General features: G+C 40.2%; 1 protein-coding gene across 3 annotated transcripts in view; it reads right to left on the bottom strand.

Moving 5' to 3' along the window:
* Positions 1–3,113: 3,113 nt before the first annotated feature.
* The window catches only part of LOC143280058 (L-threonine ammonia-lyase-like), a 29,291-nt gene continuing 15,268 nt past the window's right edge, over positions 3,114–17,136 (bottom strand). For 2 of the 3 annotated variants that reach the window (XM_076584550.1, XM_076584548.1), the window contains exons 7-14: positions 16,850–17,012; positions 16,086–16,176; positions 14,759–14,782; positions 10,601–10,676; positions 9,895–10,020; positions 7,655–7,822; positions 6,790–6,847; positions 3,114–6,102 (exon numbers count right to left, since the gene is read on the bottom strand). In XM_076584550.1, the coding sequence (XP_076440665.1) occupies positions 5,980–6,102; positions 6,790–6,847; positions 7,655–7,822; positions 9,895–10,020; positions 10,601–10,676; positions 14,759–14,782; positions 16,086–16,176; positions 16,850–17,012 (829 nt within the window). In that variant the 3' untranslated portion in view covers positions 3,114–5,979. The remainder of the gene's footprint in view (positions 6,103–6,789; positions 6,848–7,654; positions 7,823–9,894; positions 10,021–10,600; positions 10,677–14,758; positions 14,783–16,085; positions 16,177–16,849; positions 17,013–17,136) is intronic. The other variant, XM_076584549.1, reaches the window with a different exon arrangement.

Genomic DNA, 17,136 nt, shown 5'->3' with positions numbered 1-17,136 from the left:
TCCTCCACCAGGGTTGGAATGGGTATGGTTCAGTGTTCAATGGTGATCAGAGTTTGAGGCTCCGTTTCAGCCTGGTACAACACCCACTGGAAAGGCGCTTTAGTTTTCCTCCACCAGGGTTGGAATGGGTATGGTTCAGTGTTCAACAGTGATCCGAGTTCAAGGCCCCGTTTCAGCCTGGTACAACACCCACTGGAAAGGCGCTTTAGTTTTCCTCTTCCAGGGTTGGAATGGGTATGGTTCAGTGTTCAACAGTGATCCGAGTTCAAGGCCCCGTTTCAGCCTGGTACAACACCCACTGGAAAGGTACTTTAGTTTTCCTCTTCCAGGGTTGGAATGGGTATGGTTCAGTGTTCAACAGTGATCCGAGTTTGAGGCTCCGTTTCAGCCTGGTACAACACCCACTGGAAAGGTACTTTAGTTTTCCTCTTCCAGGGTTGGAATGGGTATGGTTCAGTGTTCAACAGTGATCCGAGTTTGAGGCTCCGTTTCAGCCTGGTACAACACCCACTGGAAAGGTACTTTAGTTTTCCTCTTCCAGGGTTGGAATGGGTATGGTTCAGTGTTCAACAGTGATCCGAGTTTGAGGCTCCGTTTCAGCCTGGTACAACACCCACTGGAAAGGTACTTTAGTTTTCCTCTTCCAGGGTTGGAATGGGTATGGTTCAGTGTTCAACAGTGATCAGAGTTTGAGGCTCCGTTTCAGCCTGGTACAACACCCATTGGAAAGGCACAATAATTTTCCTCACTCCACCAAGGTGTGAATGGGTACCCGACTTCAGTTGGGTAAATGTTTTAACAGCAGAAGGTGAGAACTGGGCGTTGCTTTCTATGCCGAGCCCTTGACACAGTTGATACGAATTCACTGACCCATTGGCCATATAAGGCTGTGGGACTTTAAACCACCATCAGTTTGCATGGAGGTAAACAAGCAGTTGAGAGAAACAAACCCAGGAAGTTATGTTTGTGATTGCAGTCGAAGCAAGCGCTGGTTGTTTTGTCTTTTGGGGGACTATTCAGACTTGTGATATCAGGTTGCCAACTACAGAGAAAATCTCTTGAGATTGGTTGTTTTTCTTGTGACTGGGAAAAAGAGTGTTGAGAAGTTTGGTTTCAGTTTCAAGGTATCAAAGCATGCAGATATGATCTTATATGCTACAGCACATCTGCTCATAAGTAAAAATCAAAAAAGAAGCAGATGCCTAACCTTACAAAGAGAAGTATTAAACAAAGTTGGAGGTTAATCTTTATAAGACAAAGACACAGATTCCAAACCATTGCTGGTTGCACTACCTGTCAGCTGGTATACAGGTTAGTAAGGGGTACAGAGAAACAACTTTCAAAAACAAAAAGAGAGGGAAAGCTCCAACTTCATTCATGTACCTATGGAAAGCTTGAAATTATGTCTGCTTTTATAAACTTAAAATATGTGTTTTGCAGAGTTAATACAATGTATTCTAGTTTTTCTTTAAAAAAAAAAAAATCTGTGGAGTGTTAATGATATTACAGCTGTGTTTACAGGTGGGACAATTTTTGTTTGTTTTTTTTGGGGGGAGGGGGTGGGGTTAAGAATGTTTGAAACAGCATACTCAAACATTTTCTTAGTGTGACCTGATCATAGAGCAGCATTATGTTTTGTCTATATATTTTTCTTGTTTTTTTTCTTTTCCTTCTCTGGTTTTTTTTTTCTCTTCTTTTTTTTTTTTTTTTTTTTTTTAGTATGAAGTGAGCGTAATAAATTGTTTGTCACCTTGAAGTCTGTTACCGTAATAAACTTGAGATTGGTAATAAAGCTCAGGCATCTTTTCTGGAAAGGATGGTTTGGTTGTGGGTTGGCATTATCTGATTTTCATGTTATTGTAATGTTAATAGGAGGTTTGGGCAGAGCAAACCAATAGGCCTAGTTTGCATCAGTTTGACATGGTACAGTATATGACACCAAAGTATTGTTTATGAATTCACTTAAAACGTGGAAACAAACTGTATAGTCATTATTTCAGCCTCACGATGCACATTTGAATACTGATAATTTTGAAACGATGTGGTCTAATAAATTTGAATAACTTGGCCTTCAAATATCTCACCTTGAAAGATCTTGTCATTGAGTGGAATATCATGTTTTAACTGTTGTGAGCAGCTACAAAACCTACAGAGCTGTTGTGCTGACCACCTTGTACTGCTGTGAAATATGGACGATGTATCGCCGTCACACTCAACAACTTGAGCAGCTTCACCAGAGATGCCTACGAAAGATCCTTGGCATAAAGTGGCAAGACAGGGTCTCCAACCTCCTAGAGAGGAGCCACCTGCCCAGCATCGAAAGCCTGCTGATCCAGTGCCAGCTACGCTGGACAGGACACATTGTCTGCATGACAGACAGCAGGATCCCGAAGATGCTACTGTATGGCCAGCTGAAGGAAAGCCACCACGAACTTGGAAGACCCTGCAAGCACTTCAAGGACACCTTGAAGACAAACCTCAAAGCCTGTGACATAGACATTGCATCCTGGGAAACTGATGCCATTGACCGCTTTCACTGGAGGATGCTGTGCCTTAGTGGCATAAAGACGTTTGAAAACAAGAGAACGCTGGCCATTAAGGAGAAGCATGAGCAAAGGAAGCAGGGCTCAACTTCTGAAGACGTTTTCCCTTGCAACACCTGTGGGAAGTGCTGCGCATCCAGAATCGGCCTCTTCTCCGATATGAGGACACACACCGACAGATAAGCCTGCCTGCCTACTCATCCATCGGTCTGACAGGAGACTCCATCATTTAGACATGTATCTTTCTTCTCAAGCACTCTTAACTCTCTCCATACGAACGGCGAAAGAGACGAAGTTAACAGTGTTTCACCCCAATTGCCATCATCAAAATTTTGCAAGCGGAAAGCTCTTGTACTGAAGAAGTGAATGTTGACAAAGAATACCACAATTCTGACGACGAAAGCTAAAGGTTGGGTCATTCAGACACCCACTGGACATCCGAGGGGTCTGTGTAGAGGAGAAGAGAGGACTGGCCGTACCGAGTGAGTTAACAGTTCAGCTACCACACACCCTTCAGTAATCACCAAATACAGTCTGTATCCTTGACAAAAAGAAAGACATCAAACTTAGGAGAGTAATTAGAAGTTTATTCTAGAACAAGTAAACTCCCATAGTAATGATTCAGTGCTTCCCCAGTTCTCTTCTAACTTTCAAATACAAAAGTGAGTTATTTCCTTGAAACCAAAGTATATATCTAGATGAATAAACATGCAAAGAAGAAGAACTGTGTAGGTAAAACACATGAAGATAAAAGGAAACCGTATGTTACACTGCATATTGTTAGTGACAAAATTCCAAACAATGCAAGCTTAAAACTCTTGATTATTCATATTTTAGAAATGAATAAAATGAGAAAAAGAAAGCTCTTCAAATTGAGTTCACCATACCTACAATTTATTATCGTATCATGGGGCTGACTCATAAAACATGTGTTATTGGCACTCCAGTGTGTGGCTTCCATGATAAATTCATAGAAACAAAAAAACACACAGTATCAATGGCACTCTTGTGTGAGTTTTTCTATACACATAATTATCAGCAAACAACTGCATTGCAATCATTAACATCATCATATCAGCACACACATCAACAGCAAGTCATCCCAGCATTTTAGGTGCATGTATCAAATTCCCAGATCCAAATGTGACACAACAAATGTCCCAACTGAGATGCAACACAATCAATCCAAATCAGATGCAACGAAGTCACAATCGATGTGTGCCCTCACTTCATAATACTGGACCAAATATGATCAGACTCTGACTGGATTGGGTCTGGTGAGTAGGGAAATAATACTGTCATGCAACATGTACAAGACTGGTTACAATGCACATAGTCCAGCCGACCACACAGGGACATATCAGGACTGTCAAACCGTACAAATGCTCAACCGCATCAACACAAAATTGTCACATCTACAAACAAAAAAATCACCAAGACAAGCCTACAAAACACAGTTCATGACACATTATCCTAACCATTTAACTCCTTTGGGCAAATAAGACTAGGCCAAGCTGAGGACGTCAGCCCTTCCGCGTAATTTATCATCCCCAGATTACAAAACGTAAAATTTATAAAAAATAATTTTTTTTTTTTTTAAACCTTCAAATTCAAACAAAAAATATGTTTAAAAAGCCATTATAGCAAATAACACAACAGACTGGACAGCTAGTGTCCATCCCAGTATTTAAAATTTCACTACCTAATCACCAGAGCAAAACAGCAGATAGGACATCATAGACTGCGGAAAATACAAAAAAAAAGTGTCAAGGCTTGCTTGAAAAAAGAAATGGGAATGGAGTGGGAAGGCAAAAAAAGTAGACAACAAAGAAGGAAGAAAAAAGGCAGAAATAAAGAGAGCAATAGAAAATAGGAAATTTTCTATAATAGAATTTCCAGAAGGTGGGGTTGCTGTTATACTGAAAGATCCCCAGCATCCCCACAGGGGAATCATGAACAAGATTTAATAGGATTCATTCATAGTCTGTTCACATGAACTGGTGACATCTGTAAATAAAATATTATGCAATTTGTTTAAATAACAAAATTAGATCTACTTATTATTTGTAATTTGAAAAAAGTACTCCCAAACTTGAACATTCTCATATTCAATGTGTATAAAAGTACCTTGGAATGGTCATTGTGGATATCTTGTATGTGTCAGTATTTTTGCCATTCAAAGTTTAGACCCTTCCCCACACCCCAAAGATCATATCTGTACATGTTATTTGTGCCATCAAAGTGTAGACCCCTCCCCTAAAAATTAAAAAAAATCAGATCCACATAGCCAATGTAGTAATTTGGATGAGAAAATAAACCAAGGTCCTATGTGCAGCATACACTTTGCTCATGTAAACAAAAAAACAACCTACAACAAAAGGATTGTCCCTGGCAAATTTATGTTGAAAAATCCTCTTCAATAGGAAAACAAATAACATTGCAAGCAGGAAAATAATACAAAAAAAAATGGGTGGCACTCTCAGTGCAGCAACGTGCTCTCCCTGGGGAGAGCAGCTCAAATTTCACACAGAAAAATATGCTGTGACAAGAGTAAAACAATACAATACAATACAATACTCATGTCATTCAAGGTTTATACCCCTTCCAAACACCCCCCAAAATCATCTGCATGTCATTCACTTGTGCCAATCAAAGTTTGGACTCCTAACACACACAAAATCAGATCTACATGTAATTCACTTGTGCCAGTCAGAGTTTAGACCCCTCCCCAACACACACAAAAATCAGATCTACATGTCATTCACTTGTGCCAGTCAGAGTTTAGACCCCTCCCCAACACACCCAAAAATCATATCTACATGTCATTCACTTGTGCCAGTCAGAGTTAAGACCCCTCCCCAACACACAAAATCAGATCTACATGTCATTCACTTGTGCCAGTCAGAGTTTAGACCCCTCCCCAACACACAAAATCAGATCTACATGTCATTCGCTTGTGCCAGTCAGAGTTTAGACCCCTCCCCAACACACAAAATCAGATCTACATGTCATTCGCTTGTGCCAGTCAGAGTTTAGACCCCTCCCCAACACACAAAAAAATCAGATCTTCATGTCATTCACTTGTGCCAGTCAGAGTTTAGACCCCTCCCCAACACACAAAAAAATCAGATCTACATGTCATTCAATTGTGCCAGTCAGAGTTTAGACCTCTCCCCTACCCCAAGAAAATCATGTACATGTCATTCACTTGTGCCAATCAAAGTTTGGACCCCCTAACACACACAAAAAAATCAGATTTTCCATGATTCACTTGTGCCATACACAACTGACCATTCAAGTGGGACATTTCACATTCATGCACATCAAGTCCCAGTCATCTTTCCTTTTGCAAAGTGTCCGTTTTTGGAGTGTTCAGCCAAACTCTGCATCAGACCAGACTGTTGCGGGCATTCAAAATTGTCCCTGCACATCCCGTTCAGTCCACGTCAACAGAGGACTGGTGTCCGGGTCCCCATATGACAGAGGAGTACATTTCCCGAAGTTTACCTTCCAGCTGTCTGCTGTGCTCCATGTCGCGCGTCTCCACGACACACTTCACCTGTGGGCACCACATCATCACACCTTTAAGGCACTCCATTCATTATCTGTATTCTATGGACCCACAATTATTTCTTTCACGCATGTTTGTGACGGCATGCATGTGGGTGTGTGTGTGTGTGCATGTGCATGTGTGTGTGCATGTGTGTGTGCATGTGCATGTGTGTGTGTGTGTGTGTGCATGTGTGTGTGTGTGCGTGCGTGTGTGTGTGTGTGTGTGTGTTCATGTGTGCTGTGTGCCTGACTGATATGTTATTGCAAAGCACTCTGATAGGTTTGAAAGCACTATATAAATGTACTATTGTATCATTGCACTGTATAAATGTACTATCGTAAATATCATAGCGCTACATGAATGTACTATCGTAAATGCACTATAGTATCACTATAGTATAGCACAATGTAAACGTGCCATTGTGACATAATCATTTTCACATCCTGTCATTCATAACCCAGCCATTCACAAAGGACCGATTCTGGTTCTTCACACAATATTCTATCAAGTAAACCTGCCCTACACTGAATGAACATTATCATGCACACACACACACACACACACACACACACACACGCACACACACACACACACACACACACACACACACACACACACAGCATTAATGCAGAATCACTTTGTTTTCTCATGCAAGTCGAAATATTAATCCACTAAAAAGAAAAATATTCTTACTTGAACTGAAAATACATCAGACTTGAGCCATGCTCTTTCATGCAGTATGTCCTTGATGCTGAAAAAAAACACAAAAAAACAACAGTGATCATAAAGGAAATAATGTATCAATGCATTCAAAACGTTCTTATGTTTTGCATGCCTCTGAATGAAGAGTTCTACATCTCCTAACAATACTGCCACATTCACAAACCATGAGCACGATCCACAGTGCTTGTTGGTTTTTGTTGTTGCTTTTTTTTTTTTTTTTTTTTAGCTTGTGTTATTCTATATGTGCTAGAAAATCCCAAATCACTCTATTTTATCTTACCAAAAAGGCACTTGTGTCTCAGGCTACAGGAGTCAAGGATGTGGTTAAAAAAAATTACCATCTTATGGTCAGAAAATTCTGGAACTGCAGCTCTTCAATTTCTCTGCATGAGTGGTGCAGTATTTTGCACAGGATAGGAATCAAGACCCCGGCTTCAGTAAGCTCCCATGGGTCGCAGTACGGTATGCGTGATTGGATATGATGTTTGTTTTTCACCTACAGGGGCAATTTTCCTAACCATTAGAATAAAAATAGAATGTCTTTATAACTAAGTGTACCAGAGTCACAAGGAATACTGGCAAGGTAGTGTTGGGGGCATAAAACATCATGGATATAAACATGGATCGGAAATCAAATACAAGCACAAGTACAGTAGGATTTTTGATGCACATGCATATACAAAATAACACATATAGATAATATTAAACACAGAATAAACAGGACAGCTATCCCCGTGTCACCAAAGGTCAGCCCACGGAAATAAGATAGAATCAGGGTCATGGATCAGCCCCATCTCAATGCCTCACAAACACTGTCCTCACCACCATTCCTCACCTTATTCCCAGATCAGCGATCATGCGGGTGAGCTCAGCGATCCCTCCAGGTCGGTCGGACACCGTCACCACGAAACGAACCAGGCGACCCTCTGCAGCCAGACCCCTCTCCAGCACACGCCCCAACGCTGTGGTGTCGATGTTACCACCACACAGCACCACCACCACCCTGCACACAGTGCAGTGCTGTAACAAGACATGGGATACATTTCTAACCTTCCAGTCCAAAACACTGAAAAGTATCCTTCAGCTGCACTTAGAACATAAAATATATACATTCGAAACAACCAGACATGATAAATAACAAACTGGATTCATTCTTCCTTTTCTTATTTCCTTCACAGGATACTTCTTCTTCTTCTGCGTTCACTTGTATGCACACGAGTGGGCTTTTACGTGTATGACTGTTTTTACCACCACCACCCCCCCCCCCCATGTAGGCAGCCATACTCCGTTTTCGGGGGGGTGCATGCTGAGTATGTTCTTGTTTCCATAACCCACCGAACGCTGACATGGATTACAGGATCTTTAACGTGTGTATTTGATCTTCTGCTTGCATATACACACGAAGGGGGTTCAGGCACTAGCAGGTCTGCACATATGTTGACCTGGGAGATCGTAAAAATCTCCACCCTTTACCCACCAGGCGCCGTCACCGTGATTCGAACCCGGGACCCTCAGATTGACAGTCCAACGCTTTAACCACTCGGCTATTGCGCCCGTTCTTCACAGGATACATTTTTAACTGTCCAAAACATTGAAAAGTGTCTTTCAGCTGCACGCAGAACATAAAACATACACATTTAAAACCAACAGGCATGATAAGATACACCAGATTGAACTCATTCATCCTTTTCCAATGTCCCTTCAACCATCCAACAAACTGGCCCTCTACCCTCTTTAATTGTCCATGAAAAAGATGGAAAACTGTTTTTCAGCTGCAGAGAGAACATGAAACATTTACACACATTTAACCCTTTCGCTGCCAGGAAAATAAGATTTAAGTGAAATCTATTTGCCAGGGTTTTTTCACAAAAAACGGGTATAAATTTTCAAAAAATTCTGTGCTCTTTGTTATTGGAGAAAGACCCATAAAAGTATATATTTTCTGAAAGGTAAATGAATAAAGAATACAAAACACATGCTGTTTTCCCATTTTATATATTTTTAGTGACATGCTGTTGTTTTGAAATCAGTGTTTTGTTTTTTGTCACATTTTCAACTTGTTCATTACAAACATTAGTCAGGTAATTTGCACAAAAATATCATTTTCTGGACAAATGGATATCTGCAAACACAAAATCATACTAGAACAACCACAATATATATATATATTTTTTTTTAAGAGATAGATACACAATACATTGTGACTTCTCCAAGTGATAAGATGGATGTGAGGCCACGCCCCCTCAATCTCCACCCCCCTCCTCCTCACCCCTCTCACACGGTCACTTGATTCAGTTCTCATCAGACCACGTTGGCTGCGTGCCAAGAATATCGCTCTGCTGCTAATTCGGTCATCTGTCGTCTGCTAACATCTGTACAGCCGGCATCACTCACTGACAGTCGCATCGTGGCCACTCTCTCCATTATTCATTTATTTTCTATCAGATTGTCCTATAAATGTTCTTTTTGTCCTATAAATGTTCATCTCTATCTTCTCCTTCGAATTTACTCTTCAATTCTTTCTGAGCATCAGCTAAAGAAAGAAATCATGGTTGATTTAGTTCGTCACGATCGCATGTCTTGAGCACGGCGTCAGTCCGACATTTTGTTGAGCGAGCGAGGAGAGAAGTCAGGCAAACACTTGGACAGTGACCCAACCAAAACGTTCAAATAAAGGACTGCTTCATGACGTAGATGGGGTTTCTAGCTATGAATAGAATCTAGAGAGATTCCCCAGGCTAAAGCTACCACTATTTTTGCCAAGGAAGTGAATGCAAACCAGGGAAAAGTCAGAATATTTCGATGACGAGTTATCTCGTCATGCAGGCAGCGAAGCATACATGCTTGCCGTGACGAGTTATCTCGTCATGCAGGCAGCCTAGGGGTTAAAACAAATACACATAATAAGAAATACCAGAGTGAACTCACTCCCTTTCTTTTCTTATTCACCTTCCACCACCTTATGAACTTATGACATGGCACAATCACTCTTTCCCCTTCAATCTGTCATATTACCAGTTACCCTTCAGATTGTCGTATTACCAATAAAAAGAAGTTACAACATGCCACGCTCACTTTTTCCCCTTCAGTTCTGGCACCAGTCCCTCAATGATGGCCGCCAGCCCTGTGGCCCCCGCCCCCTCCACCACCGCCTTCTCCTGCTCTATCAGCCGCAGGATGGACATGGCAATGTTCTCCTCCCTGCACCAACACCGCATGGAGTGTCACACTCACTCACTCGTCACAGATACATGCAAGGCATGTGTGTGCGGTGCCCGGTGATGTGTAAGGTGTGTGATGTGTGTTTTGTTGCATATTGTGTGCCTCTCTGTGTTTTGGTTATTTATCTAACGTGATTTTAGCAACAACAAAAATATCTTGCTTGCATGTGTTTGTGTGTGTGTCCGTGTGTGTGTGTGTGTATGTGTGTGTGTGTGCTCAAGTTTACATATCTGCATGCATGCTAGTGAGGCACATGACTGTGCAAGTGTACAGTGTGTATTTATGTGTGTCTGTGTGTCTGTGTGTGTGTGTGTGTGTGCATGCACAAGTGCGTATATGCACATGCATGCTAACATTTTTGAAAACACTTGTATGGGTATATGCAAAGCAGGAACACTAAAGTGTGTACGCACCTTCAAGTCACAAAGCAGGTTTATTGGTTCGTGTATACACTTGTTCATCAGTTTAAGTAAATCAGAAATGACACTTTCATTAGTTTAAGTAAATCAGAAATGACACTTTCATAACAAACTATTCAAGAGTATGTGAATATACTCACTTGACAATGACCATTTTGTCAATAAGATTCTTGGCCGTCTCAAAAGCATTGACGCCCACTAGTGGAACTGCCAAACCTGAAAAACAATCTTTGTCTTTGGCTGATGCACCATAATCAGATGCTAAGGACTCAGAAGCTAACACACCTAAGCCAATATTTGTCTGGCTATATCTTAGGCAGTAAAAACACATCCACAGTGCAATACGGTGAAAGAAAATTCTTTAGCATGCAACCAAAATGTTATGGTTATAATTTAAGTCACCAGTCTGAAGTGACATTCTGAACACAGTATCAAGCAAGTGAAAGCAATAGATATATGACCAAAACCTGATCCACTATTTCAGTCCACCATCATGTGACACATGGATTGCATTCTAGATATATTGGTGAATGATACATTGGTGGAATGTATAAGTACAAAAGAAAAAAGCTAAACATGTTGACTTTAAGAAACATGTTCCAAACATTAAATGTCAAAAAGATTTAAATCTCAAAATCTGACATTACCCTTTCATAAGCACAGCTAGTTTTTTCCTGTCATAACTGACCAATGCTCTGAAAAGCAAAGACACACTGACACAGATGATCAATTTATAACCAGGTGATTAATTTATGAGGACAGTTGGTCTGTTAAAATCACAATGACTATGTTTACTCAAATCAAACTCTGAAGATTATGAAAACAACACCAATTGGTTGTTAAACTTTAGAAATCTGGCATTCACTTTTTCTTCCCCAAGTGAAACTAATTTCTCATTGTCTTTATTCAAGAAAATTCCACACACACTACAATTCACAACACTTCATCTACTAGAATCCCATGTCTTTTATATGCAGATGATTTAGTTATTTTATCATTATCTAAAGACGGCTTGCAACAAAAGCTTAACATTTTACACTCTTACTGCAGTCAATGGGGCTTACGTTTGAATAGAGAAAAGACAAAAGTAATCGTTTTTTCAAAAACTGTCCCTAAAATACCCCTACATTTTAAATGTGGAGAGGACATAATTGAAACAGCAGAAGAATATAAATATTTAGGGGTTATATTTCATAGAAATGGCAACTTAAGTCGAGCACAAGGTCATCTTAAAAATCAAGCAAATAAGGCTTTACATGTGCTACTCAGAACATTTCGTAATACAAATATGAATATAGATATCATGTGTCAGTTATATGATACTTTGATAACGCCTATTTCAACATATGGAGCAGAAGCTTGGTTCCCATATGATGTTACAGGAAATGTATCGTTTAATTTATTCGAATTATTCAGTAATTGTCTTTTCAACAAATTTCCACATGAAAGACTTCATGTCAAGTTTTGTAAGCAGTTACTTGGTGTACATAAAAGAGCAATGGTTCTCCCCATTTTAGGAGAATTAGGAAGATTTTCTATTAGCCTAAAAATAATATGTCAAGCTATTGGCTATTGGATACACATATTAGAGCTTCCTCAAAATTCACTTGTATACACAACATATAACTGCATGTATCGTCAAACAAATGAAAATGTTCAGTGGCTACTTTTCATAAGAAATGTATTAACTAGCACTGGATTAGATCATGTTTGGAAAAATCAGTTCACTTTTAGTGTTAAAAGGTTAAAGCATGCTGTATCCAATAAGCTTGAAAATGAATATATAAAATTTTGGAAACAGAAACATGACAGTTCATCTAAATTAGCATTTTACAAGAACGCTGTGACAAATTATAAAATTGAACCGTATTTAAAGAATACAGCAAATACACAACACAGGAAAGCACTGACCATGTTACGAATCAGCGCCCATGACTTACAAATCGAAGAGGGAAGATATAAAAATACACCGAAAGAACAAAGACTGTGTGATACTTGTAACAGTTTAGGAGATGAGATTCACCTTTTAGACAATTGTGTAAAGTACAATACTTACAGACACAGATTCCTAATCGATATATGTCGTCCAAATGCAAAGCCTAGTGAATTGATCCTTCCAACAGAAATACAGCCAAGGCTGGCGAAATTTGTTCATGAATGTTTCTCTTCTTAATATGCTCATGCTTATGTTTCATTGTGTCTTATAAACTTTAAGGTTTTATGACAATAAAAAGTATTCTATTCTATTCTATTCTATTCTATTCTATTCTATTCACACACACACACGCTGGTTACAGTATGATAGGCTAGGTTCATGAAGGCAGCAGGATAGAACCAGGCTGGATTTGGGTGGGAAGAAGGGGGCTGGGGTGGGGGTGGAACAGAGGGTGTGTGGAAGGAGTAAAGATGAGGCTGACCTGGTTCGGCTCACCATTCTGCTTTCCTGTGTGGAGGGAACTTAACCCTTACACCACCATCTTCACATAGATATGAGTGCTTGGTATACCGCTGATCTCGCAATAATGTGACAAAAATAGAGCAGATGATGTCACTCGTCATCACTCTTTTGTTTGTAAAGAGCCAACATCCTCACATCATGTGATAATCACATGATTCCTCAACCACCAATCTCACAATACCGTGAAAAACAGAGTAGTTAATGTCACTTGCCATCACTTTTTTGTTTTGAATTAGCCAACATCGACACATCATGTGATAATCACATGATTCCTCAACTTTACATATCTGCCATCTTGACCTTGTAAATGAAGCCATTCTGCACTTTTCTGTCATCGTTTTTTGGCATCAATTTCTGGCTGATTTTTCTCAAGCATGGCAGAGCCAAGGACTTCGAGTGGTAGGGCACACCGTACAATGACAAATGAAACAGTCTTGAGCATCTGGGACTGTTAGCTGGCACTGACCCATATTGGGACGAGGAACATTCCAGCTATGGTTCAAGGACAGTGACAGTAATTGATAAGCCTGTGCCACTCATTCATAGGTGTGTCAAGCCAAGTCATCTTGATTCCAGTTTGACTTTGAGTGTCAGTTAACCCTTTCGCTGCCAGGAAAATAAGATTTAAGTGAAATCTATTTGCCAGGGTTTTTTCACAAAAAACGGGTATAAATTTTCAAAAAATTCTGTGCTCTTTGTTATTGGAGAAAGACCCATAAAAGTATATATTTTCTGAAAGGGAAATGAATAAAGAATACAAAACACATGATGTTTTCCCATTTTATATATTTTAAGTGACATGCTGTTGTTTTGAAATCAGTGTTTTGTTTTTTGTCACATTTTCAACTTGTTCATTACAAACATTAGTCAGGTAATTTGCACAAAAATATCATTTTCTGGACAAATGGATATCTGCACACACAAAATCATACTAGAACAACCACAATATAAAAAAAAACTGAAAAAGAAATAGATGCATTGTGACTTTAGCAAGTGATAATATGGATGTGAGGCCACGCCCCCTCAGTCTCCACCCCCCTCCTCTTCACCCCTCTCACAGGGTCACTTCATCCAGTTCTCATCAGACTGCGTTGGCTGAGTGCCAAGGAAATAGCTCATACGGTGTCCTGCTAAAAATTCGGTGACCTGTCATCTGCTAGAGCTGAACAGCCGGCATCACTCACTGATAGTCGTATCTTGGCCACTCTCTTGATTGCTCCCTTTATTTTCTGTCAAATCATCCTATAAATGTTCACCACTGTCTTCTCCTTCAAATTTATGCTCCAATTCTTTCTCAGCATCAGCTAAAGAAAGTAATCTTGGTTGATTTAGTTCGCCAAGAGCGCATGTCTTGAGCACGGAGTCAGTCCGACATTTTGTTGAGCAAGCGAGGAGAGGAGCCAGGCAAAGACTGCGGCCAGTAACCCAACCAAAACATTCAAATAAAGGACTGCCTTATGATGCAGATGGTGTTTCTAGCTATGAACAGAATCTAGAAAGATTCCCCAAGCTAAAGCTACCAGCATTTTTGTCAACGAACTGAATGCAAAGCAGGGAAAAGTCAGAATATTTCGATGACGAGTTATCTCGTCATATAGCCAGCCTAGGGGTTAAACTGTTGAAGAAGAAAAAAGCAGCATGCAGAGCATGTGACTGTCGCAAGGGGAGAGAGTACAAAAAAGCAAACTGGACAACGCGCTGGTCAACTGACACCCCTGGCAGCCGTCACTCAAAGTCAGAGGATGGGGGCAGTGGGGGGCAGGGGGATTGGGGGGCGGGGGGTGGGGGGGGGCGCGTGAAGCTGTGATTTGTTTGGTTAGGAAATGTGTAAATGGATTACCCTTAGGTGCCTGGAGACTGGCTTCTAAAGGTTGAAAGTACAACAAGTATTTAGATTTATTTTATGTATTCATTTATTCATTCATCTATTTAAGTGTATGTGTGTGTGTGTGTGATATGTGTGTGTGGATGGAGGGCATTAACAGATATGCATGCTTCGCATTATGTGTATATATTATTTGATTATTGTTTTAAGTTTTATTTTATCTGTACTTTCGACAGGCGTAATTGCCAAATGGTTAAAGCGTTGGACTTTCAATCTGAAGGTCCCAGGTTCGAATCTCGGTAACAGTGCCTGGTGAGTAATGGGTGGAGATTTTTCCAATCTCCCAGGTCAACATATGTGCAGACTTGCGCGTGCCTGAACCCCCTTCATGTGTATATGCAAGCAGATCAAATACGCACAAGAAAGATCCTGTAATCCATGTCAGTGTTTGGTGAGTTATGGAAACAAGAACATACCTAGCATGCCCATCCCTGAAAATGGAGTATGGCTGCCTACATGGCAAGGTAAAAATGGTTATACACATAAAAGTCCACTTGTGTACATACAAGTGAACGTGGGAGTTGCAGCCCTCAGATGAAGAAGAATGTGTTACTTTCTTTACTTACTGATAAATTATTTTGATTATTTGTCAGAAAATGAAGGCACTGTACTAGCAGGTGAATGAGTGAGAGTGAGAGTATGTGCATGCATGCATGTGTGTCTGCATGTGTGTATATGCACATGTGCGTGTGTGACCCTGGACCATTTGACAGTTTACATTGTGAACTATGCAGTCATCATATATATATATTCCTATTTACTTTGACTATGCATGATTCTGTACCATAACTGTACTGCTTCTTTTAAATTACTATGATTTAAGTTATCGTTTCTCGCAAAACAGCAAGGATTTTGGATCAGATGTTAAAAAGATATAAGGTTTTCAATATCGTAATGTGAAAATCAGCTGCAGCTGAAAAGAAAGTCAGACCCTACCATAGATGATTCTGTACAGTTTATTTACCGATTTTATTGAATTTCTTCAGATTTCCTGGGCTTCCTTGTTGTCAGTTATATTTTTTATTCTTTCAGTTCTCAGTATTCATGAGTGTGCTAAGCCACAATTTATGTTGTGTATGTTTCGAGAAAACAAAAAATCTTTTCTTGATTAAATGTTTTATCAACATGCGCTATTAGGGCTTGTTATTTGCAATCTGGCTGACACACACAGACAGACACACACAGACACACAGACACACACACACACACACATCACACAAACAAATCACTGTGGGAAAGCTACACCAAAGGAAAGGCACAACAAAAGATGCTCAGTACATACCGTCGGCCAAAGTGGATTGGCTCTTTGTGTACATGGGGTGACCTGCTTGCAGTGATGCTGAAAAACTTGCACACTTCTCTGATTCCACACCCTAAAAACAGAAAATGGGTCCCAGTTTAGCAGCACACTTCTGATTCCAAACCCTCATGGCAGAAAAATAGGTCATGGTTTCGTGGCACACTTCTCCGATTCCGCACCCTAAAGGCAGAAAAATGGGTTAAGGTTTAGCGACACACTTTTCTGATTTCACACCCTAAAAACAAAAATAGGTCATGGTTCAGCGGCACACCTCTGATTCCACAAAAAAAAAAAAAATTTAAGAAGTTTCCACAGTTTCATGCAATATCAAACAATTCACGTTGACTCTTACATTTTCTCTCGGTGTCTTTTTCCCTCTCTGAAGGTTTGTACACTATGCAAATTAAAAGATATTACTTCCCTGCACGCAAATGACAGATACAATAATAATAATAGCATTTCATCTGTTGTAGCTGAAAACATAGTTTGTTATACCGCTCTCTCTCAACATCAACTATCCGAAAGAAGAAAAAAAAGTTTCATGATTCTGAATTTGCAATCATAAGGGAGACTCTACTGTCCTGCTACAGTCATGTGTGTCTGCATGGGACGTGCTTGTGTGCATATAATGTGTGTGCTTTTTCTTCTTGACTGAAGGGAATGATTAATCTTTCTTATTATGGCTGCTTCTTTCTTCACCAGTGAGACAAAAATACAGATAAGAAAAAATATTTTAAAAAACTTACATAGATCTGTACACTGGGTTTCAGACTTTTGATGGCCAGAGCTACTCCAGCAATCAGGCCCCCGCCCCCGACAGGGATGATGCAGGCATCCATGTCCGGCACCTGCGACAGTATCTCCAGACCCATTGTGCCCTGGCCTGCAAGGATGTTGGGGTGGTCATAACTGGAAAAACACACACAGGATGTTGGGGTGGTCATAACTGGAAAAACACACACAGGATGTTGGGGTGGTCATAACTGGAAAAACACACACACACACAGACGCAAACACACACATGCACACATAC

Source organism: Babylonia areolata, chromosome 3 (genome assembly GCF_041734735.1).
Source record: "Babylonia areolata isolate BAREFJ2019XMU chromosome 3, ASM4173473v1, whole genome shotgun sequence".
Taxonomy (NCBI): Eukaryota; Metazoa; Mollusca; class Gastropoda; order Neogastropoda; family Buccinidae; genus Babylonia; species Babylonia areolata.
This window is presented reverse-complemented; position numbering and strand designations above follow the sequence as displayed.